Source organism: Anas acuta, chromosome 5 (genome assembly GCF_963932015.1).
Source record: "Anas acuta chromosome 5, bAnaAcu1.1, whole genome shotgun sequence".
Taxonomy (NCBI): domain Eukaryota; kingdom Metazoa; phylum Chordata; class Aves; order Anseriformes; family Anatidae; genus Anas; species Anas acuta.
Window position 1 is genome coordinate 42,400,016 of NC_088983.1, and position 23,538 is coordinate 42,423,553.

General features: G+C 36.7%; 1 protein-coding gene across 3 annotated transcripts in view; it reads right to left on the reverse strand.

The window, feature by feature from the left end:
- Positions 1 to 23,168, reverse strand: part of NOVA1 (NOVA alternative splicing regulator 1) — a 144,073-nt gene extending 120,905 nt beyond the window's left edge. The window contains exons 1-2 of one of the 3 annotated variants that reach the window (XM_068684379.1): positions 22,137 to 23,168; positions 20,108 to 20,251 (exon numbers count right to left, since the gene is read on the reverse strand). In XM_068684379.1, coding sequence (XP_068540480.1) covers positions 20,108 to 20,251; positions 22,137 to 22,272 — 280 coding nt within the window. In that variant the 5' untranslated portion in view covers positions 22,273 to 23,168. Of the gene's footprint in view, positions 1 to 12,573; positions 12,644 to 20,107; positions 20,252 to 22,136 lie in introns of those variants that run through there. The other 2 variants (XM_068684377.1, XM_068684381.1) reach the window with 2 other exon arrangements.
- Between the last annotated feature and the right edge of the window lie 370 nt (positions 23,169 to 23,538).

Here is a 23,538-nt window from a genome sequence, read left to right on the forward strand (position 1 = left end):
AAAACACACTAATATTTCTAATTAGATTACAAATCATGAAAAAAGGTTTGTTAATACTTCATTTTATTGGTAACTTTTTTAATCACCTGCCCTCTTTTAAGGAGAAAAATTAAAAATCAGAATGTATCAATCAGACCACTTACATCACTTATCTCTTACTATTAGCAGAGAAAGAAGGCCTGTTTGAAACAACATACTTCATGCAATCTCAGCTGTTTTTTTTAGACAAGCTTTAAATTGAATAAATATAGTAAGTGTTTTAAATATACAGCGGCAGAAAATAAGGCTTTTGTATTTGTTTTTATTTACACTTGTGTTCAAAATCATGATTACCGTTTTACTGTCACCTACGTGGTCCTTAAAGTGTTATGTATTTTAGGATGTGACAAATACACATACACACATTATCCTTCGGGCTATCAAAGTATTTCATTCATATTATGAGGTGACTTTCTTTTCACTCCATCTGTAAAGATGTGTTTAGCAAGAGCCCACAACATGAGATGCAAGCAAATGAACAGACTTCAGCACTGACACGTTAGAAAGATATACAGTTGGAAGTGCAGTAGTTATTCACTGTTTTACAGATGCCACAAAGATTTCTGCTTTTTGAACCCATCACCACACTGCATATTAAATCTCAAGCAGCACAACTGGGAAACTCAGTGCCAGAACTAGACTCTGTAATTCTGAAGTGGTAACATCTAGAAAGGAGAACTACGGAAACAGAATTCAAACAACTAACATGTAACACTTAAGAATTAATTTAAAACCTTTTTTTTTTTTTTTTTGGGGGGTGGGGGGGGACGGACGGGGAGATATGACTATCAAAAAGTAACAGCAAGAACCTTCCTCATTACGATTTCTGCAAGATCACTGGTCAAATTCAGACACTTAAAGGAAAAGTCAGTAAGAAATTCCCTCATTTCAGTCTGCCAGTAAAATTAATTTCAAACACTGATAACAGGCTTACATTCAAGAAGGGTAAGACAGGTATAAAACAAATAGGTCATCTTCCCTACTTAACCAACAGAGAAATGAACCTGAATAGCTGCTAATCATGTTTCATAAATACATCCTGACTTCTAGTCACTGGCTAATAAGGAAGAAAAAGTTCCTGCCTAATTTTAAAAATTAGTTCATTTTTAATTAACATTTCAAGTGAATTCATTCTTTGTAGCGTCTCTAACACTTCCAATTTTGCTATTTCACCAAGGCAAAGGTGTATAATACTTGCAAATATTCAAACAAATTTTTAATTTTCTTAATTCGTTGTTTTAAATATATACAGGTATATAAATGTATACTATATAAAATAGATACACAGTTCAGCAAATCAATTTTGTAAGTACAAAATTAAAAGTGACTGGGATTTTCTGGACCTATGAGATCTGAATGTTTGGAATTATTTTGGATTGGTTTTAATCAACTGTGCTAAAATAATTCCCATTATAAGGAAAATAAAGAGCAAAATAAGGAGATGACAACAAAAACAAACAACAAATAAAGAACAAAACTCCCAAACCACGGGAGGAAAACCTTTTATAAAAGCCTAACTAATAATGCCGTATAGAATTATCCTTTAAATATAAAATTTAAAACAAATTGTTTTAAATCCATAACATTTGACAACTCTGAAAATAACTCATACTTGACTGGGACAACAAATGCTCATCTGCAAAAATATCAAATACAGAATACCTACTCACTTTAAAACACACACAAAAATAAATAAATAAGCACAAACAAAAAGAAAATTCTACATACTCTTGGAATTTTACATCACATAGAGGTGGGGGAAATATTTCAACTATTTTTTGCCTCACAGTATCAGGTTTTATGTATGTATTTCCATGGATACCTAAGAATTTTATTAAAGATTACATCTTCTTTCAAGCTAACCATTATTTTTGACTGATCTCTAGCAATAGCACATTTGACAAATTTATTTTCCAACCATGCTATGAGCCTATCTTCTTTTTCCTCTTTGCTGAGGCTTATAAAGAGGATATAGAATAATACAACTATTTTCATATGTATAATTTATATACATATATATATACATATATACAATTTATATACATTAAATACATTTTTTCTTGTATTTATTTTAAATCAAAGTAATCACCAAACATATCTCAAACAAGATTCTAAGTGCAGTATCAGGACTACTGATTTAAATCCAAGTTTTCCAGTAATTTCAAGTATAACATCCACAAGAAATTTCATTGGATAAACATCAGAGTAATAACTAATATAAATGCTGTTCTTCCCCAGTTTGACCACCTTCCTTCTCCACTTGGTATTTTCCTAAAATATACCCTTCCTTTATGTCACTTAAGTATAGGAAATCCTATAATGTTATAGCTAACATACATGTGCGTATATCTTATATTGAGCTGTACATATTGATATCTTCATTCACATTAGTCTAAATTTCACTCTGCTGCTTAACTCTAAGTTGAATTTAGTTCATCATATTCCATAAGATTTGGTGTTACTTCAGCTAGAACAGTTGAAACCATTTGGCAATTCTGCCCTGAGTCCTGTGATATAGGAAATAAAACCATGCGCAAACAGGAATTTGATAAAAATGTTTAACAGGATTGTTCATCCTGTCTTCCTTTCCTCTGCTACTTAAAAATAATGTTAGGTAAGATTCCTACTTGAAGCAGCAGAGGGAAGTCAGGCATAATCATGACCCTCCACAGCAATGAGACACTACATAATCTGTCAGTGCCACCTCTAACTAGGAGCAGTGTCTTTTGATATTTTTATGAAAGTGTATATATTGCACACACACACAACATGCATACTTTTTTTGTGTATCATATTTGCCCTAACTTTCCAAAAGGCATTTTCCTGTGAACACATCAAAAAAAGAAGCACAGTTCCTCTTTTGTTTCTGAGTTACTAGTACCAGCACTAGCAATAACCAAAGGTAAAGCATCATTTTGGAGTTTAACTCATCAATTGCATCTGTAGTTTGTTTATTTTAAATATAACCTTCCAGATGCCCTAAGAAACAGATTTGAAGGTATTATTCTTTGCTTAATCATTTAGGGCCTAAGTTAACTGTAATTCTTTACACTCTGACCTTAATTACGGTCTTCTTTAATTTTCACTGCTTATAAATAAGAGTTCTTCATGAACTACTATGTATACCATACTAAAATTATCTTAAGAAATTGCTTCTGAAATGGATGTTTTTCATGTTTAGAAACAAAACTCTTCTGTTTGTAACTGTATCTAGTTCTTTCAAAGACAGGTAAAAAGTCTTTCAAAACTAGGAGAGAAAAAAGAAAGGAAAGAAGGAATAAGGTTTAAAAATATATAGTATCACAATTCAGAAGAGTACGGATACTCGTTGTAGTATAGAAGTGGGAATCAGCTTACTTTTTGAAAATCAAACCTGTTTATTACTTTCCAAGAGAATAACATTCAATGAACAAATATACATACAAGTAAGAAAATTAGAGCATAAGCTGCCCACCACTTTCAATAGGGTAAAACAACTCTGAGTAACTGCTTTATTCTGGGAAGTAAACTGTAAGTTGTTGCATTATTTAAAAGTAGTCCTTTCCCATATCAGTAGAAAGATGCGTTGTTGTTATTTTAATGAAGTTGTGAGCTTTTGGTTTGCATGTTTTAAAATGCCTTCTCTTAACTATAGCTAAAAAAGATTTAAATTCAGGCAAGATTAAGTGACAGCCACAAAACAACTTTACCACTCTAGTAATTACTTTTACTGATTGTTGATTAAAAATTGAAAATTAACATAAAGTGTTGAAAACATCTGCTGTAGATATGCATAATAACTGGAAAGTCTTTATTTTGTAGGTGTCTTTTACCTTTTTTAAAAGAATCTAACTTCTTTTTATTCAGTCTCTGAGAAAGAAATTTTCAGACATCTCTTTGGCAAGCAAAGACACTTCGCAGCTTTTCCCATTTCTCCATTGAGGAGCTTGGCAGCATCACCTCAGTTGGGGGCAGGTAGAGGGCACAAAAAGGACTACAAATATGAGATTTCATCGTTTTGCCTGGAAGGACAGCAGAAGACCGACTCTACCTAATCCATGAGGTCCTTTCCACGCCTACATTCTAATTACTCACCACAATTACCTTCCCAAAAGCCCTCTCAGCTCCCTCATACACTATGTTGCTTTCAAACATGAAACACAGAAGAACCCCAAGAATAACCTATGTAAGGTAACAGGGATGAGGGCCTAACCACCACCCAGTGGTATCAACTCAGTTAATTTCTGTAATTTTTAACAGTATCTGCCAGTGTATCAAGACAAAATTGAGTCAAGTTTCGTTTCCTCCCACACACACACGTGCACATGTTTTTAGGAAGGCAAAGGCTTTACACAACACTAGAAGGTTAATTAATAATCCCCATTGTGGGGTCTCCCTGGCTGACAGGTAAACCCACACAGCCCCTCACCCCCCACACCAGAGTAGGGGAATGAAATAGGAAGAGTGAAAGCAACAAAATTCATGCGTAAACATAAGAGTTTGACAAGCAAAGGAAAAGAGGTGGAATTAAAACAAAAGAACAAACAAGCAAACAAACAGCAAAACAAGCGATGCAGAAGCAGTAACTCACCACCTCCCAGAAACAACCACAGCCCAGCGACTCACCAAGCAAAAAATGGTAACCTAAAATCACTCTCCCCTCTGTTTTATTGCTGAGCATGGCAAAGAACAGCACTGAGTAACTCTTGGTCAGTTCAGCTCATCTGCCTGGCTGTGTGTCCTCCCAGCTTCCCATGCACCAACTTGCTGCATGTTAGAGAAGGCCCTGATGCTATGAAAAACCCATTCATCAACAAGTAGAAGTCATTGTTATCAACACTGCTTCCATCACAAACCTAAAACATTGCATCTTGCGAGCTGGTATGAAGAACATTAACTCCATCCCAGCCAGGCCCACTACATCCCTAGCAGAACTTACAGCTGGAACTCCCTTCAGCAAATTTATACTCAAGTCTTGCTTTCCTCCCTTGAGTTTTTTCATGTGTGAGGGGTGATTTTTATGCAGCTGGTGTGAAAAAGACAGTTGTTTGTTTTTGTTTTTTTAACAACTGCTCACAACTCTCAAGTGCTTAGGGTTGACAATTTTGCCTTGTTGTTTTATTTTTTATCCCCAAGACAAAAAAAAATGCCTGGGAAAAACATGCTGTATGGAAAAGCAACAGACCTCCTTTCTCCATTATATAAATTTTATTAGAACAAACTTTCTGTATCAGCTGTAGCTGTATTAAAAAGTCTCATAATTCTCAATTAATTAGAAAATTGTAGTAGTCCAAGATTCCACTAAAAATGCTGAAACTTACAGCTAGCTACCTTTTAAGCTATCAGAAGCAGTTTTTCCACAAAGAAAAAGGTCTGCCATCATTACCTACAGGTTCATGAGAGGGAATCAGTATAACAGAATTAACAGCTTTCAGCTGTAAAATTACTAATTCCGATAATACAGTACATTAAACATGCCATTTCAGATATATGCCAACTTAAACTACCACATATGGCATATCTATCTAATTATCACAGTTTGTGTTTTCATATACAGAGCTGTTATAGTTTTTAAACAATGTGTCGAAATGCACCGTTTTATCTGAAAACAGAAAATGCTATCTTTTATAATACTGGTAGGTTAATACTGTATTTTTAACTACAGGTTAAAAAAAATGAAAGAAAAAAGCATCAGAATAAGTCTCTGTAATGCTTTCGTATAATTTCTTATAATTCTTATATATTATATAATATAATTATATATTATATAATATATATTATATAACATATGTAAATATAAATATATATAAATATATTATATATTATATAATTTATAATATAAATATAAAAATTATATATTATATATTATGAATTATATAATATTATATAATGTGATATATATATTTCTTATTTCTTTTCTGCTTATAATTTCTTTTTATTAGTAACATTAATAGTAACATTACATTTCTCAAAGTTAATATTTTCATTTTTTCTTTTTCAAGTCTTTAATTCACCTATTGACACACTAAGGCTTAATAGACAATGGACAAATAAAATAATCAAGTTAGGTATTCTCCCAGTTTTGCATGTAATTAAAAAAATATCATGAAGTAGCATGTGTGCACACATCAGTTGCAGTGAAGACAGACTTCGTTTGTGTTCATTCTTCATGTGCAATTTGACCTCACTCAAACAATTGCTATTGCAGAATCATACATTCTAATTGCAGTTCAATACAAATCATGCCCTAAATATTTGATTTCAGATTCCCCAGCTGGTGCTTGGTGTCACTTCAGCTGTTCAGAGGGATTTTTTTTGTTTCTTTGTTTAAGCAAGCAAAGAGCTCACATATAAATACCATGAAATATTATGTAATCTTAATTTCTCCTTCTGCAGCTTGTAAACAATACCACATACTATAACATCAAAATGCATATAGAAATGAGAAGTTAACCTCTTAGTAGCCAACTAACTATGCACCAATCAGTGTAAATAGTTGCTTTTTTTTGTTTTGTTTTGTTGTTTTTTTTTATTATGGAGTATGAAACGTGAGCAAATATTCCACACCAATTTATCAATTGCATTTTCCACCATGTCCTTCAGTTCTCAAACAGTTTAGACTTTTTCTTGATAATTTACTTCAAATAAAATAAGACAATATCCATATATACTTGCATATATAGTGTCTCACTCTAAAATCACAGATGAGATTATACATACAAGAGAACATACAAGAGTTTAAGAACCACCTCCCTGCTTTTTTCTCTCATTTTTAAATGAGCATTCACTCATTGAGTTTGCAACTACTTTTGCCAAAGGTTTCTATTAGGCACAAAATTAAACAATACAAAATGATTGCATTTATATTCATTATAAATGCATTTTATATGCATTTATTATTGAATAATAAATATCAATCTCCTCCCTGATAAAAAGTCCAAACAACCCTCTTAAAAATTAAGACAAAATATTTTATGTAATCATAAGGGAAAATAGGACAATTTGATTTCAGGATAATTATTTTAAGTCAAAATTCAGTATTTCCTCAGAATTTATTTTTAGGAAGTTTACCAGTGCCTTTTAACACTTCAGATCAAATCCCTCCCACTAACTGTTTAGATATTTTTTTTGCTAATTCAGTCAAGCTCCATACTCCAACAATTCTGACTTCTACCTTTAAAAATTAACAGTAAGACAAGTGTGTTGAAACAAAAGAAGTGTAATGCTTCTAACAAAAGAAATTTGCAAATGGAAGGAAATCCTAGAAAGTGTTTTGTTTGAAGAGGATTTGTAACTCATTATGGATTAGATCTCAGGTTTCTCTTCAAAATTAGATCTTTCAGCAAGTGTAGCACACGTTAACAGAAAGACAGTATTTTCCTACAAGGAATTACTGAAAGGACTGAACATATTTAAAAATACATTAAAAAGCCAGCATACATATATAAGGACAATTATTCTTTTAAGATGAAAAAAAATCATTCAGCAAAGCCAAAAAATAAGACAACTATAAAAAGTTTTCATGTTAAATAGTATGAGTTTATGATTTGTCCTGCTTCCGGCATTAAAAGGTTGCATTTATGCATTAAAATTTGAAAAGAACTTTTGAAACAATGTAACTTTCTTGCAAAGAGTCAACCAACTTAAAGAAAGGGTATAAAACTTATCCCAAAACTGCAGAACACACGTATTGGCAAGTTCATACTGATAACCTGTATTAAACATGATTATTAAAAACAAACTGAATATAGCTGAAAATATACTATAAGGTGTCCTATACAATCCTCAAAGACATGAGTTATGTTGGTATTCATCATCATTTACTCAACTACATTAAAATTTAATGTAGCAAGAAAGGCATCTCTAAACTGTGATTCAAATTGCTCTATCCAGCTGAGGTAACTTCAATTTAAATCATTTGCAAGGCTACAAAACGGTGAGAACATTCCTTGTTAGGCAAAAGGGAGCAGAAATGCTAACTTCCATAGGTGAGTACCAGGAAAAAAAAAAAAATCCTTTGCTAGAAAAAGAAAAACACTGAGAGATAAAGAAGTCTTTCACCAAAGGATCTAAATCGCCTTGGATTTTTCTGAAGAACCATATACGTATTTTATTATTACTATTTTTAGTATACGCTACTATCACCTACCCCTGTATGAAAACAGACCAAATTGGGGCAACATAGACTAGATAATTATTTTGCCTTTTGTAAACTCAGTACTTACCTGAATTTGATGTTTGTAAAGAGAAATTGATAGTAATTTTATTGCATTTGTGTCTCCACTCACTTTCCTGGAAGGCAGTAGCAAATGGAAAGAAATTCTCAATTTCTCCCCTTATGCTTGAGAGACAAACAAAAAATATTTTCTTTTTTGCTGAAAGTAACAGAACATCAACTATTGAAAGACGCAAGAACCATGTCTCACTACTGTACTCATCTGCACAGATAAAGAGCTTGGACACCTTTAAGAAATATATAACTTCAGAGAAATATTTGATCTCAAGCAACAAAGTTGAAAACAATTATTCAGATTTCGATTAATTCCAAGAAGTTAACCTTACAAAAAATGGGAAGTTTTACTTACCACACAATCTGAATTCATTAAATTGAGAGTGGTAGATACAGTTTACTGGCAGAATTTCCACACAGAATGTCAAGTATAAAAGCAGAGGTTAAAAAATAAAAGGCATCTTAAGCTGCTTAGGAAACAAATTGCAAGTTTTCCAGTGCTTAGAACTTGCTAAACTACAACTTTGGGATTTCAGAAATCAAAGGTTAGTAGAGGGAAACCTTGAAGTTCTAAAGAGTAACTTGCAGATTAAAATTTTAAACTAAATATTTGATGAGCATATGCATGGTTTTTTGTTTTGTTTTGTTGATTAAATATACCATTCTAAGGATCTTCAGCACTTATAAAATGGCCTGTCCAGCAAGATTCCTCAATTTCCCCCATGGAAGGGGCATGGAAGAGGCATCCCTTACCCTGAAGTATGGGTATTGACACCAATCATTTTTACCCAGTCATTTGACACCAGTCATTTTTATGCAGAAAAGCCACCTATTCCAAAATTCAATATGAAAATCATCTTTTGGTTATGAGCAAGACAAAATTTGGGAAGTCATAATCCTCTTAGAATGCAGAATTTAAATATGTGAAAACTGCTATATCCTGAAGGGATTGACACAATGGAACTTGCAAAGGAAAACTTAAAAAATGATACAATATGGAAAGATGAAGTCTACTCTAACATCCTCAAGTATCCTGGCCTTTCCATCTACATAGAGACTTACCTACAAGGATTCCAGAATACCTATTGATCTTTTGATATTGATTATATGTTCAATACACAGTATTTCACATACACCAAGATAATTTCACATGAAATATGCCATCATTCGCTTTTGGTTTGCTAGTAAACTGTATTGCAGTTCATGATTAGTAAATACTAACAGCATTTTTTTCTCTAAATTAGCATTCCAACTTTTCTAGACCTACTGAGATGGGTCATACCACAAATATGAAATTTCTATTAGTTCCTGAATTATTTGTGTTGACTTCATATCAGACAGTCATATTCAGCCTCTCTGGCCCTCCCAGGTAAGCATACTTGTGAAAATCTCACCATACAAAACCAGTGCTACTGGTACATACTAGAAGACACCAACTCCCCTTATATGCTTTTTTAGTTCAAAGCTTTGTTTTCTCTTTGACAGAGAAAAACATTCAAATTAAGACATTGTCTTGCTACAAAAGAGCATTATGATCACCTATCCTAATCTCCTATGCAACATTTCACAGATTAAATCCCTGCATTATCTCAGAAGCCTGTTTAACTACATGCATATTTTTAGGAAAAGGTCACTAAATTTTAATTATGGTTTTAACATCATAACTCTTAGTAAATTATTGTCATTACTTCTGAAAGCTTATATTGAGAGAAATGAAGGCTGGCCATTCCAGTAAAAAAGACAAATACTTAAATAATAGTGACAAATTTAACGATCTTCAGACAGCCAATATAAAGCTGCCAAAATGTACAAGAGGAAACTTCTTTTGAAAAGAAAATCTACAAAAACAATTTTGCACAACATGAAATTCAGCATGTGCCTGGACTGGCCAACACTGGAAGAACAGTAGACACTTATGCACCATACTAGCAAGCTAAAAAGAAGTACAAAAAAATATAAACATGGGATTTGTTTTTCTAATTTTGAGCATATGTATATGTGTTGTAGAAGAGAAAAAAAAAATAAGATACTTATTTTTATAAAACCAGATGATTAAGTTCTGTGCCCTTTTCATGTCTGCACCCTCAAAATCAGGTGGTTCTAAGCTACCAAAGCGTGAAGGACAGAACTAGAACTACTACTAAACAACAAACCAACATGTTTTGAAACAGTAAATACTACTGAAAACACGATCCATTGGATAATACAGAAAAAAAAAAAATCGAGAAAGTTACCTGAAATAAAAATTAAAGTTTACTAGGCATAAATAGGATATTTAATGCAAACACTGGCCTTGCAACCATTATCGACTGTGTCTGTAAGACTAAAATTCATACAAATTTATAAAACACTTGCATAACCTGAAGATTTTTTTTTGTATTTAGACGGTATGGGAAACATAAGGGAGGACAAAAACAGCTGCCCATTTAATTGATTTTCAAAAACACGCCTTGACTCTTAGGCTAGCAGTTGCATGTAGATTTCTAAATACACTTTCTATTCTGTTTTTAGCAACCTGATTTAAAATCTGGCTATCAGAGGCTACCCTGTTTCTTTACAAGTTATTCAGAAAAAGAACACATGATGAACTCAAGGAAAAAGGAAGAGCTGGAAAAGGCCAGGCAAGACAAATAAATGCCTTTCCTATCAAATCTTAGGTTTGCTCAATTATCACACAAAATTGTCCTAACTTTTTTCTGAGCTAAATTTGATATAAAAAAACTTTTTTAGTTTAATGCATCACATTGGCAATTACTAGAACAACTAGCCATAGATATAGATCCATACAGAACTAGAACGCAGCTTATAAAGTTGTATACTATATATTTTATTATTGTTAAAAGCAGTGCAAATACTAGATGAGCACTTGGCATTACCACCAACCTAAACAAAAATTTTTATTCCTGAAAAAAAAAAAAAAAAAAAGTAAATTTAACAGTTCATTTTTTATTGAGCAATTCAATATGCTAGTATTTATATGCTTGAAGAAGAGTAATCCCAACAAAAACTAGCAGATTTAAAGCGTACTACACCTCGCAGTAAAAGACTCAGAAATTAGGAAGTGATACAATCATAAGGAGTTTCTGGGAAATCCAATTTTTTATTTTAGATTGTCAGAGCTGCCAAGTGTCCACCTAATACAGTAAGTAGAAGACATACAATGAAGTGTGCACACACATGCAGGACAGAAAGTAAACCCCATAGATGTTCTGTATCTATCACTTACTGCAATAAATCATTTTTATAAAACTTTACGGCATCCAGTAGCAGCACTTTGCTGCAAACCCTTGAAAATCTGCACTGACAAAATGCCAGAAGAGCCTCTATTGTTCCACAGAAATTCTCTTCAAAGCCAGGACAACAAACTGCTAAAAAGCCACCTTTTTTTCTTTTTTTTTCTTTTTTTTTTTTTTTTTTTGTCTTCCTCAGGAAAAGCAGTGGTAAACTACCACGTTACGAATATTAATATACTATAACTCCAGCTCAGTACCACTGCTAAAACAGTATCCACTGGAATACCTGAACTGCTGCTACTATACACTATCTTATCTGCACTCAAGAAACACCAGATTACAGACAGGGACAAAATGTAAACCTCAGCTAGATCAAGCTCCAATCTGGCATATGGCCTAACTGGTCTTTCCTCCCGCTTCCATGCCATGATGTAAATTCACTGCTTAACTCTTTGGGAACACAATCTGGTATAGTTTACGCATATGCATACTGGACACTGAACGAAGTCAGCTAAATGGACGTCTGCCACTTCATACTTGGCTAATGCATCATTTTATATAAATATTTTCAATAATTTTGACTTGAGACTCCATAGTTCTATATCCAGTTAAATATTTGTGAATTTTCACATATAGTTTGAAAAATGAGAGCTTAGAATAAATTAGGAAAATTATAAATTGCTGCTGCCTCTGATTATCTGGTTCTCTACAGATATTTTTCCCTATATTGCCAATGAAGGCTCTTTAAAAAGAACTCAAGTCACTACTTCAAAATAAAACAAAATACATGTATATACAAATCTTCCAAGAACTTTGGAGGTGTGCACTATGGTTCTTGATTCAAGCAAACAGGTGTCACTCTATGAAGTGGGGGAAAAGAGTACAAATGTGTGAAGCTCTTTATGTGGGAAATTACAAGAGAGTTAAATGGCACTGAGCAAGGCACAAAAAGTGCTTTTAAAATAGAAACAAGGGAACATGCAGAGAACCTCAGTATCTAATTTAATGATTGAAAATGCAAAGGCTCCAACTTGTGAAACATTAGCAGCAGCCATGAATTTCACTGTAGTTCTGTATAACAAGTAATCTTACCTGAGTGATTCTCAAAAAAATGTCAACACATCGATTGTATTTTTCATCTGATCCTGTCAATGCTGAGATGACAGGCCCTGCAGGATGCAGTGAGAGATCAATGACGGAAAAACAGGTGTTTAGTCTTTTCACAATCAAAACCTACAAGACGAGGCAAATATGAAATTTTGTCTGAGATTCATGCTTCTTTAACTCTAACAAACACTAATGTTACATAATCAGTTTCATCTACGTATACTGACAACTATCTGTTCTCCTCACTTAGTAGGGACTAAGACAACTGACCCCAAAGGTCATTCATATTACCACTATGTAACTTTGAACCCTGTCTCTAATAACACTTGAAGGAATAGTGTATCTGGTCACACAGCTGGTTACTTACACCAGTTACTTCATACATCAACCTATGTTCTCTGGCCTTTCATGAAGAAAGCTTAATTTTGCCCATTAATCACGGAGAGTACTTAAACCTTACATGAAACTTATTGCAATTCAGAAGTCAAGACAAGCAATGCATAATGGTATCGCTCATAACCAGCTCAACTGAAGAGTGACAAATTCATGTTCAGAAGTCACAATGGCATCCTAGCATTTTACAGTTCGGATCTGGCTTCCACAGACATGTTTCCAAATACTGCTTTAAACTGACATTTCAATCACACCAGTTAAGTGCCTCCAAATGAATGTTAATGCTTGGCTATAATCAACAAGAACAGAATGTTTAATATTAAGTAAACCCCAATCAAATGCAACCATAATTAGTTAACAAATACATTATAGTGAAAACATGTCAATATGGGGGGATGGGGAGAATTTAGATAGCTGACATTTTATTATGCCTTAAAACCATTTAATATTTCTACTAAATAAAATTTAAACACAAAGTATCCTGATGATCACTTCTTTCACTTACAATACAAGCTACACAGCTAATCCTTACAATCCCAATTTGGGAAGCAAAATCAAAAGAAAAATAGGATGAAATAGAGTCCTTACACATCTGTAGTGTAACACTCTAGGCTAAACTCCGATTTGGTATTTCCTTTGGGGGATGGAACAACAGAACGGCCCTGAACACCAGGATAAACATAAGAAACCTGATAGTTTCCTAACGCTGTGTCATGCAGGCAAGATAGTAGTTATCTCTACAGTAAATTAACAGATTTGCTCATGTACATTCATTTATTCTGACTGCCAAATACCAAATTCCAATTTTACATGTTTCCACACTGCTGCAAATCCTCAAAAGCATCACAATACTGATCTATCCAATACTATCAACTACTATACCCTACTACAAAGCGTACTAGAGTACGCAATAAATTAATACCAGACAAATATAAAATGCATGTTCAAAGTGAAACAGAAGTAAAGGTAATTTGCCATTAAGCATTTGATTTTATTGACTCTCCTCCCACTCCATTTGTTTGAACACCATAGCTATTTTCATTTACAGACAATTGTATTTGTTGTCAGAATAAACACAAATATTTTTTTAAGTACATTGTAACAGTGACATTTCACTAACATGTTTAACAGCTTCGCTATTCCACAGATATTTGACACAGGAAAACCGTATTACAGTTTTAAGTTGAAGCACAGTATGGATTTTAGGCTAGTATCAAACAAATCCAATTAGAAAACCGAAAGGCCTACCCAGAAACATGGCCATCAGCAAGACTCAAAACGAAGCTTTTCCATTTCTAGTACACGTTGCGCTTTATACCATGGCACTGCAGCCACTGAGGGTCAGATTAATTAAGACCAAGAGCAGCTGCAGTGCAACGTGAGAAGCACGCTGCCACAGCCCTCACCAGTCCAGCCCAATTACCTGCAGCATTCCAGCACCGGACAACTGACAAGTACCACTCTCCTCACCAGGTCATTAACTCCCGCTGGCCAGTCAACAAACATTAAAAAACAAACTAACCTCTTTTTAAGATGGACTGAAAAGTTGATTGCACCTGCTGTAGGATGCAATGATGAATCCCAGCAAGATGTTTGTCAGTCAAATCTGTACAGATGTTGCTTAACTTTATGCTAGAGCTGTATCCAAAGACGGAAATGAGACAGCCATCAGGCACAAGCCCTCCTCCCAAATCCCTCTATGCTCTATTTCTAATAGCTGGTCTGACAAATTTAGTAAATCCAAGGTCTCCTTTCCTAGCTGAAAAGCTACTGATCACTGATTAAATAAATTCCCTGGTCAACTACAGAGGAAAGTATCTGGAGTTAATGCTGTTGATTAATGAACTAACAATATCACAGCATTTGAGAAAGGTATTGATTGCTCCAGGATACAGCCTCTAAGAAAAAAAGAAAATTTTTCTCTTACTGCATAAGGGACAAACAGAAAACAATTACAAGATTCAGACATTTCCTGATTATATTTTCTAAATATTAGCTCCAAGACCTATGCTCCAAACATCCATAAAAACTTTGATCTGTCTGCAAAACACTAAGTCTTGTACAGAAACGTAAAACTTCGTGAAAAGCAGAAATTTTAAATTATTAGTTTTTACAGACTTCTGCTATTTTTCTTAATTACTTTTCCCCCAGAACTTACAAGTCCATAATATAGCTGCACTTAAGGAATGCAGAAATTTCTGCTTTGCAGAAGCCTCAATTTAATCAAGAAGTAAATACGTAATATCGTCACTAGCACATTCATCTACATATACACTTTCTTACCTATTGAGAATCATTTATTTTCTCAACTCCATTGAAGACTACAGTGAGAAAAACACAGAAAAGCTGAACTTGATAGAAAAAGTATTTCCTCGTGACCTGTCCTTTATTTTGCCAAACAACTGCATGCATAAGAAGTACCTTTTATTAAGGTTAACTAATTATTTCATATCTATCACCCTTCTTACACTAGACAAAGACACAGCATTTTCTTGCAAACCACAGAGTCATTTGCCATGTAAAAGTTTATTCGCTCAAACATAAACATCAGTGTAAAATTTCTACCTAAACTTCTCAAAATTTTTCTAAACCTGTCAAATGAGAAGCTGCTGAATTCACACTGGGTCAAATTAGATAGGTAACAATCTCAAGATTAGATGAAGTTACACAGTCAGTTTCAGCTTCCTTTTAAATGTAAAATGTACTAAAGATCTGCAGTCTAACAAGCTAACTTTTTTTATTCTGTTCCAGTAACTAGGCAACTGACAACTGTCCAACTGAGAATTATCTCTCGGAACAGCTGGCAACCAACACTTGGGATTATTCCTGTTGTTTTTTTTTTTTTTTCCTAGTAGAAAGATCAGTAATTACAGCTCCTTTAGAGCTGTGTAGGTTTGTAAAGAATCCACCTCCAAAATCTCTACTCATTATTTAGTCATCTCCCCAGTTCCTTTATCCCAGAAGTTGGTCATATCAGTAAATGTTTACAACAGAATCTTAAAAACTTAGATTTATATTTATAAAGTCTCTATTTAGCCCATGTCAATATCTTGAAAAAAGGATAAATACCAAGAATAAAACTGGGATGCAATTACTGACGTATGACAACCACCTCCAAGGAACCATGACAACAGATTGCTAACTCCAATCTAGCTTTTAGCTGTCTTATTTCTCCTTTATTTTTTATTCTCCTCCATAGCTGAAATACATTATTTCACTGACACTATTTCAAGTGTTGATTTTTAAAACTGATTCTTTTCACGACAAGACTTCAGATTATTTTCTGTGGTTAATGAACTGACATACTGATTTCTAAATAAAAAAAATAATGGTGAACCAAGCTTGATATATTATACCTTCCCCCTCCCTAACTGTTAAATAGGGGTAATGAAGCTAGAAAGTGAGCTTAATTATAAATTCCTCTGGTTAATTGTACGTTCGATAAATTTGAAAGGTTTTGTAGGAGTCATAATAATATAATTTTCCAAAGGACACATCCATAAAGATTTGGTAAAACATAAAACATTTTGAATACAAGTCACTGTAAAAACATAACAGACACACATTTCATACACTCTCTACATGAGGCAGGGGAAGGAAACTCTGACCTTCTGTATTCTCCAAATATTTAGAGAACATTACTAATTAGAAATCTGTTACAAAAACAACACAGCTACTCTATTGTTAAAAGTAGTAAAACCTTATCCCCATTTAATTATGTTTTTATTAATCTCTGCTCTTAATATGATCTAATTTAAGTACACACATGACTTCATATTCCAATAAATTAAAAAACACTGACTGAGCTCAAATTCACTCAAGCACCAAGTTCAGATCAGGCAAGATCCTGTTGCAAGATAAACAACATGATGCGATGTAACATAATTTTGTGTGTGTGTGTGTGTCTGTGTGTGTGAGTGAGAGAGAGCGAGAGAGAGAGAGAGCGAGAGAGACTTGGGGGGAGTGCTCAATGGAAAAAAAAATACGTATGTCCACAGTAGTTTTCAGTCCAGGGCTCACTACAATTCAGAATGGAAGAACAGATAAAACAATGAGAGCTTAATACAACAAAAATACTAACTTCTATATTGTTCAAAATACAACCATACATAAACATAGGCCCACAGAAGGGCCAACTTTATGAGTTCACTTTATTGATATTAAAACAGAATGGCTGTGTCAGTATTTAAGTTTTGGACCAGAACTCACTAGTCAATACACACACTATACTTCTCTGAAGAAGGAATGAGCGCCTATTATTTTACAAATAGGGCGTACTTTTGCCAGTCTAACTTCATTACCACAATATAGGAACAGGACTAAAGAGAAAGGAATTGGGAATAATTTAAGCACAATATCCAAGTTTAAATTGCAGAAGTCCAAACAATTAGAAGAAGTCAGCTGGTAACCTGGAAAGAGAACAATAAGTTGTGTACTCCAAAAATAAAACTCTAGTGGACAGTAATGTAATTATGTAGTGTTTCCTATTTTGTGAACTAAAACGTTCAGTGAAAGGCTGATTTTTTTTTCCTTCAATGTCTTGTAATTAGAGCTGCCATGTAATTCTTCAGTAATTATGTCACCTTTTGATGCACAAAATTAATTCCAACAGAAATCAGTCTGCATACTGAAGTCCTATATCACAGGAAAAAGAAAGAACACTATTAGATCATAGGAACTATGCATGACTTCTGTATTACATCCAACTTCCTCCTTTCCAAACAGCAACTTACTCAGACTGTGCTAAAACTGTTTTGGAAAAAGGAAAAAGTTTCACAGAAACTTCAGTGAGCAAACATTCCATAACGAAATGTACATTAATCGCATTTCTAGTCACATGCATAAATAGAATAGAGTAACCAACTTCTATTATGAAACCAGAATAATTGGTTATGAAACTCTGGAAGAAAAATAAACCATCTTTATATTAGCTATTACACAAGGTACATCTTCCCTAATGCTGTACAAGCATGAGAGTCTGCAAGAAACCCAAAAGTTATCAGCTTAGGGAATGCCAGGACCTCCAAAAATTCCATGGGCTTGTGGTCAAACGCAAACAAAGACTAAGAAGAGCTAGCCACAAGGGAGTCCATTTCTCAGACCTGTGCCATGCTTTAGCAAGTATCAGTCACAAACTTCTTTAAAACACTCATTTTCAATATGACAACATGGCTGCAAACTCAAAGCAGACTGCCTAAAGTCAAACTGGAAGTTCATTTGCACCTGTTACACTGAAATTGACTAAGCATTACTGCCCTAGTTATTACTATTACTGATTTTAAGAGATAACATGTTTGTTGCAAACATTTTTACTAGCGTCATTCTAGATTGCTAATTTTTATTTTTCAAAGGTTCCTCTGCTACTACTACTGCTATATCTTTACAATTTGCTACACAAAGAAATATATAATTCTGATTTAATCAGAAAACAGAAGAAATATGCTAGAGTACTGAACAAAAGATCTAATCTTTGGAGCGTCCTTTCCAACAGAGTGTAAATAAACTGTAGTAAAATGAAAAGGCTTGTAATTTGGTATTTGGAATATTCTTCATAAACACCAATTTTCTGTAACATCCTTGCATATGTGATACCACCTCATGTATAATGCAGAAAATCTATTTCATTTTCATCTATTGACAGTGAATTTAATTCACTATTGCGGCTCTTTACGCAGATTATGTTATTAATTCTGCAATCAGGCTCTTTTGAATGCTTTTATTTCTTCCAAGAGTTTTCACAATCCTACATTGATTTTTTTCCACCCTACCATACCTTTCAAAATAAAGGACCTTATTTGCTAACTTTCTCAAAGGGGAAAGAAAAGTAAAAAAGAAAAAAATTCAAAGACAACAAGCATCAGTTTATAAACTGTATCTTTCAGCAGGAAAACCTATACACACTACTTTAACCTTTGTCATGTGAGTATTATAAACTGCATTCATTAAGGAGACATACAACAGGTGCATTACAATTTCCATAACAAAAATCATCATTGTAAAGAGACCACAATCTCTCTATTAATAAAAAAAATCCACTTCTGCCTGACACTAAAGTTAGAAGACAGGAAAAGCTAAACACTAACACATTAGCGTTCTGCTTATGCCCATACCAACTACCTTCACTATTTTACAGGATTCAGTCATCTTGTTAAAATGGATCAAATGCAAAACAGTTCTAATTTTTCCAACAGAAAAGTCAGTAACACCTACTCAATTCTAAACCACCAGCTATTCTTCAAAATAAAATCAAAACACCAAAAAGAGAATTAGTTACGTTATTATTTTGTATCAATTTACAAGAACTCCTCTAGAACACAGTTCAATTACAAAATGGTTTTTTTGTTTATCTTTAGGAAAAAAATATTTAATTACAAAAGCTAAAATCTTGTGTATCGTTATGTAAGACCCCCCCCCATTTAGAAATCTTAAAGGAGAAATACTAATTCAGATTTATTATTGTTGTCATACACCAATATTAAAAACCTGTTTCTTGTGCATAAATACAGCTGATACAAAATACTTGTATCTTTATTTGTCCCAAGCATTTCACTTTTATAATAGAGTTTTCCTCCACCATCGAGATAAACATAATATAAAGAATACCTAAAGAGCAGCACTTGTCCTCTTTCCTTCACTCCAGAGCCAGTGAACAAAGCAATGAGGCATAAAGAAGGTACATAATGGATTTAAAGTAAATGGCCCATTCTTTAAGAGGCAGCCTCTCAATTTTACTCATTCTAGCTTAATTGTCATTACAATGTCTGGAAACTTCAAACGAACAATTATTTTTACGCCAGCTGTCAAGTTGGTTCCTTAAAGCTCGATTTTTTATTTTTTAACTAAAAAACAAAGCAACCAGAAAATGCTTATGATTTTCTCTCAGAAACACTGCAAACATCTTTAAACATATTTCAAGCAGTTCAATTACTAGATAGTAACCATTTCATAGTCCAACTAAGTCAGAACATTTATATTCACCGTTGCACTTCGTAAAATACTTTTTTCATAAATATCGCTTCCAGTAGCACTAGATGCTTAGTCGCCAACATTTGAAACACACTGACATGACATGTACATACATCCCATGGGATTTAAAAATAAAGAACTGGCTAATTTTTGCACGTACCTGGGTAAAAATCTTTGGATTTAGACAGCTTGATGGTGGCCCCAGTCTCTTTCTGCAACTGAACAATTGTCTGTCCTCCCTTCCCAATTATAGATCCAGCAGCATAACTAGGTATGAGGACCTTTAGAAAATATTGGCCATCCTCTGAAAAATTGAGATATGCATGGTTAATATGGGTTAAAAACTTTGATTCCCCCCCAACCCACCCCCCGACCCACAAATAAAACGTTACATCTTTAAACTCATCCAGTAATTCATGCATTTACATCTAACCAGTTGCGTCATTCTGCAAGACACATTTGGACTATGCCTTTGACATTTTACAATACGTATATTTATTCTAAGCAAATTACAGAATCCATATATATTCCTTAATTCTGTAAAAGAATAAAATCAAAGTTGTATTCCAAAGGTGGATTTTTTTCAATTTTTCCACTGATAACCACAGCACACAGAAATGATTGGACCCCTTTTTAAAAAAAGGGAACCCTGCGCAAAAACGTGCCTAGTGACAACTACAACCTTGCTTGAAAATACTGCAAAAGAAATGCCAAAATTAAGAAGGAATGAATTGTAAATTCTGATGGGCTATTTGTTTGTCATTAGCAAACACATGAGAATAGCAATTAGCTATTGCATGCATTCTTCTTAAGTGAGCAAAACGACTACTCTGCTACCAAATAACCCACCCAAAATGTGGGGTTTTATTCCAAGCATTTCAGCCATTGCCAAGAAAACAACTCAACATGGTGCGGATGGGATCACTTGCCTAAGTAATCCTGATGTATTCCTTTAACACTTCTTAAGCGACAATGATCTCTTTTAAGCTCATTAATTAAAGGACATTAAGAAGAATTTTTCCCAATTGATCAAAAGCCTAAGTCACTTATTTCAGATACACTTAAAAGGTGACAAGACAATGCCAGTCCTCCATCCACCACTAGCATTAAAGCACACAATCGGATCAGGAAAAATATATATGAAATGAATGAAAAATACAAAATTAAAATGAAAAGGATTCCCAGTCTGATTCAACAACTGAATCAGCCTTGGAATCATCAGTGCTACCATCCCAATTTTAAATCCAGAAACACTGAAGTCTGAGAAACCTTCTGCAACCGGCTGTGTAAAGTGCAGGAGAATAAGGGTTAGTTCATTCCCCAGACTTGGGTTCTCCCCAGTAATTATGTGCATGTCCCATTTGCTTGAATATTAAGATTTTTATCAGGAAATCTGTTCTACAAAGTTGTTGTGTGTTTGTTTTTTTTTTTTTCCTAGGCAAGAGGAGCAATACAAGTTCACCTCACTTTTCTTATTCACGACTAGGAGTTCCTGAAGCAGTGCCTGCGTGTGACAATAGTGCCCATCCATATTAACGTAGCCGGCCGTGAGATGCTCTGCGCACAGTTAGCCTGCTGCTCTTAATATCGGGCAAACGAATTCACCTCCGCCTCGGTGCATTGTTATGACGACTCCAGCGCAAAGGAAGGGAGGCGATGCTGGTCCCGTTATAACTCATCTCATCCGGGCAGGGCAGGATGCGAGCCGCCGAGCCCCCCGGCGGAGTGACGGCTCCCCCCTTCCGCCAGCCAGCCCTCGCCCCCAGCCAGACAAACAAACGCCGCGCACACACACACGCTGACAATAGCGGCGAGGCCGAGGAGGAGGAAAAACGCAGGGCAAGGCTGAAATTCAACTTGTGACCTGGAGGATGCGAAGGGAGGGAAGCGCGCCTGCCGCCTCCTTCCAGACCATGGCGAAAAGGGCGAGGGGGGCTGCGGGAGCCCCCTGCGCGCCCCCCTCCCCGCCGCGGGGTCACGGCTCCGCAGCCCCGGCGTGGATATTAAATAAAAAGCCCGGTAGATGCTGAAAACCGACGCCATTTTGATGAATGATAACATTAGAGAAATGGGAATGCTTGGGGGGGTTGAGGGGGGGGGGGCGAGGGGGAGGCAGGCAGGTAGGGAAGGGGAGAGGAGAGGAGAGATGGGTGGGCTGGGCGGGGGGAGGTGACGGAGGCTATACCCACCGCCCGTGTTGGTCCTCTTGGTGCTGCCGGCTTCGGGGGGGGCTTCCAGCGGTCTTTTCCGGGAGTCCGGCGGGTCCAGGTCTATGGGAACCCCAGTGTGGGTCCCGTTCTGCTGGATGGGAGCTGCCGCCATCATGTTTGCTGCTTCTCGGAGGAGAATTGTCTCTTCCCTTCTGTGGTGGGGGGGCAGGGAGGGAAGGGGGAGGAGGAGGAGGAGGAGGAAGGGGGAGGAGGAGGAGGAGGAGGAGGAGGAGGAGGAGGAGGGGAGGGGGCTCGTCCCGTTCTCTTGTCCTTTTCGAAAATGTAGAGCTAAGCTCGGCGTTGCCGAGGATGCTGCGCGCCTTGTTTATCTGGCACCCGGGGGGAGGGAAGGGAGAGGAGAGGAGAGGAGGGAGGGAAGCGGGCAGCGCTGGCTGGAGGAGCAGCTGCAGTGCAGTGTCAGGAGATGAGGAGAAGGGAGACAGGGAGCGAGGGGGGCGAGAGGGAAGAGAGAGGGGGAGAGGGAGGAGGAGGAGGGAAGAGAGTGAAAAGAGTAAGACGGGAGGAGGAGAGGACAGAGTGAGTGGGAGAGGAGAGGAGGGGAGAGAATGGGAGAGGAGAGGAGGGGAGCGAGAACGAGTGAGACAGAGGAGGAAGGGGAGGGAGGGGGAGCGGGAGGAGGGAAGGAGGGAGGGAGCGAGCGGTGTAAATGGTGGGCGAGGGAGCGAGGGGGAGATGATTCACGCCGCCTCCGAGCCCCCTCTGCTCCCTGCCTGCCCTAGCGCCGCTGCCGGGCTCTCATGCTCCCCCTCGCTGCCGGGCTGGGGCTGGGGGACGCGGGGGTGTGAGTGTGTGCGTGTGTGTGTGTCTGGGGGCGTCCCTGGCTGCGCGGCGGGGCTCCGCTCCCGCCCCAGCCCCAGCCTCGCCACCTCCTTCGAACGCCCCGGCAACCGCCTGCCTCGGCCGGCCGCGGGCACGGGCCCGCCGACCTCGGCTGCGCCGCAGAAACCCCCGAGGCAGGAGAGGTTAGAGCCGGGGGGGGGGGGCAGGCCGGGTAAGGGGGAGGCAGGGGGTGGACGGGGGCGGAGGGGGGGGGGGGGGGGGGGGGGGTGGGGGGTGAGTAAGGCTGGTATAAAAAGGGAGGGCGGGGCTTGCCGCCAAGACAGGCGGGAGGTACGGCCAATGGGAACAAAAGAGAGCGAGGCTGGGATTGAAGGACGCAGCCAATCGCGGGGCGCGAGTGGAAGAGCGGTTGGGGGGGGGAGGCGGGGGCGGTTTAACCGCTGCGGCGGGGGTGCGGGCTGGTGGTGGGGAGGGAGGGGAGGCTGGGGAGGATAGGCCGCCTCCCGCCCCGGGAGGGTCCCCGCCGTGATGCGGCGTCACCTGGGTTACGCGCAGCGCCTTATAGGCCCGCAGCGGCGGG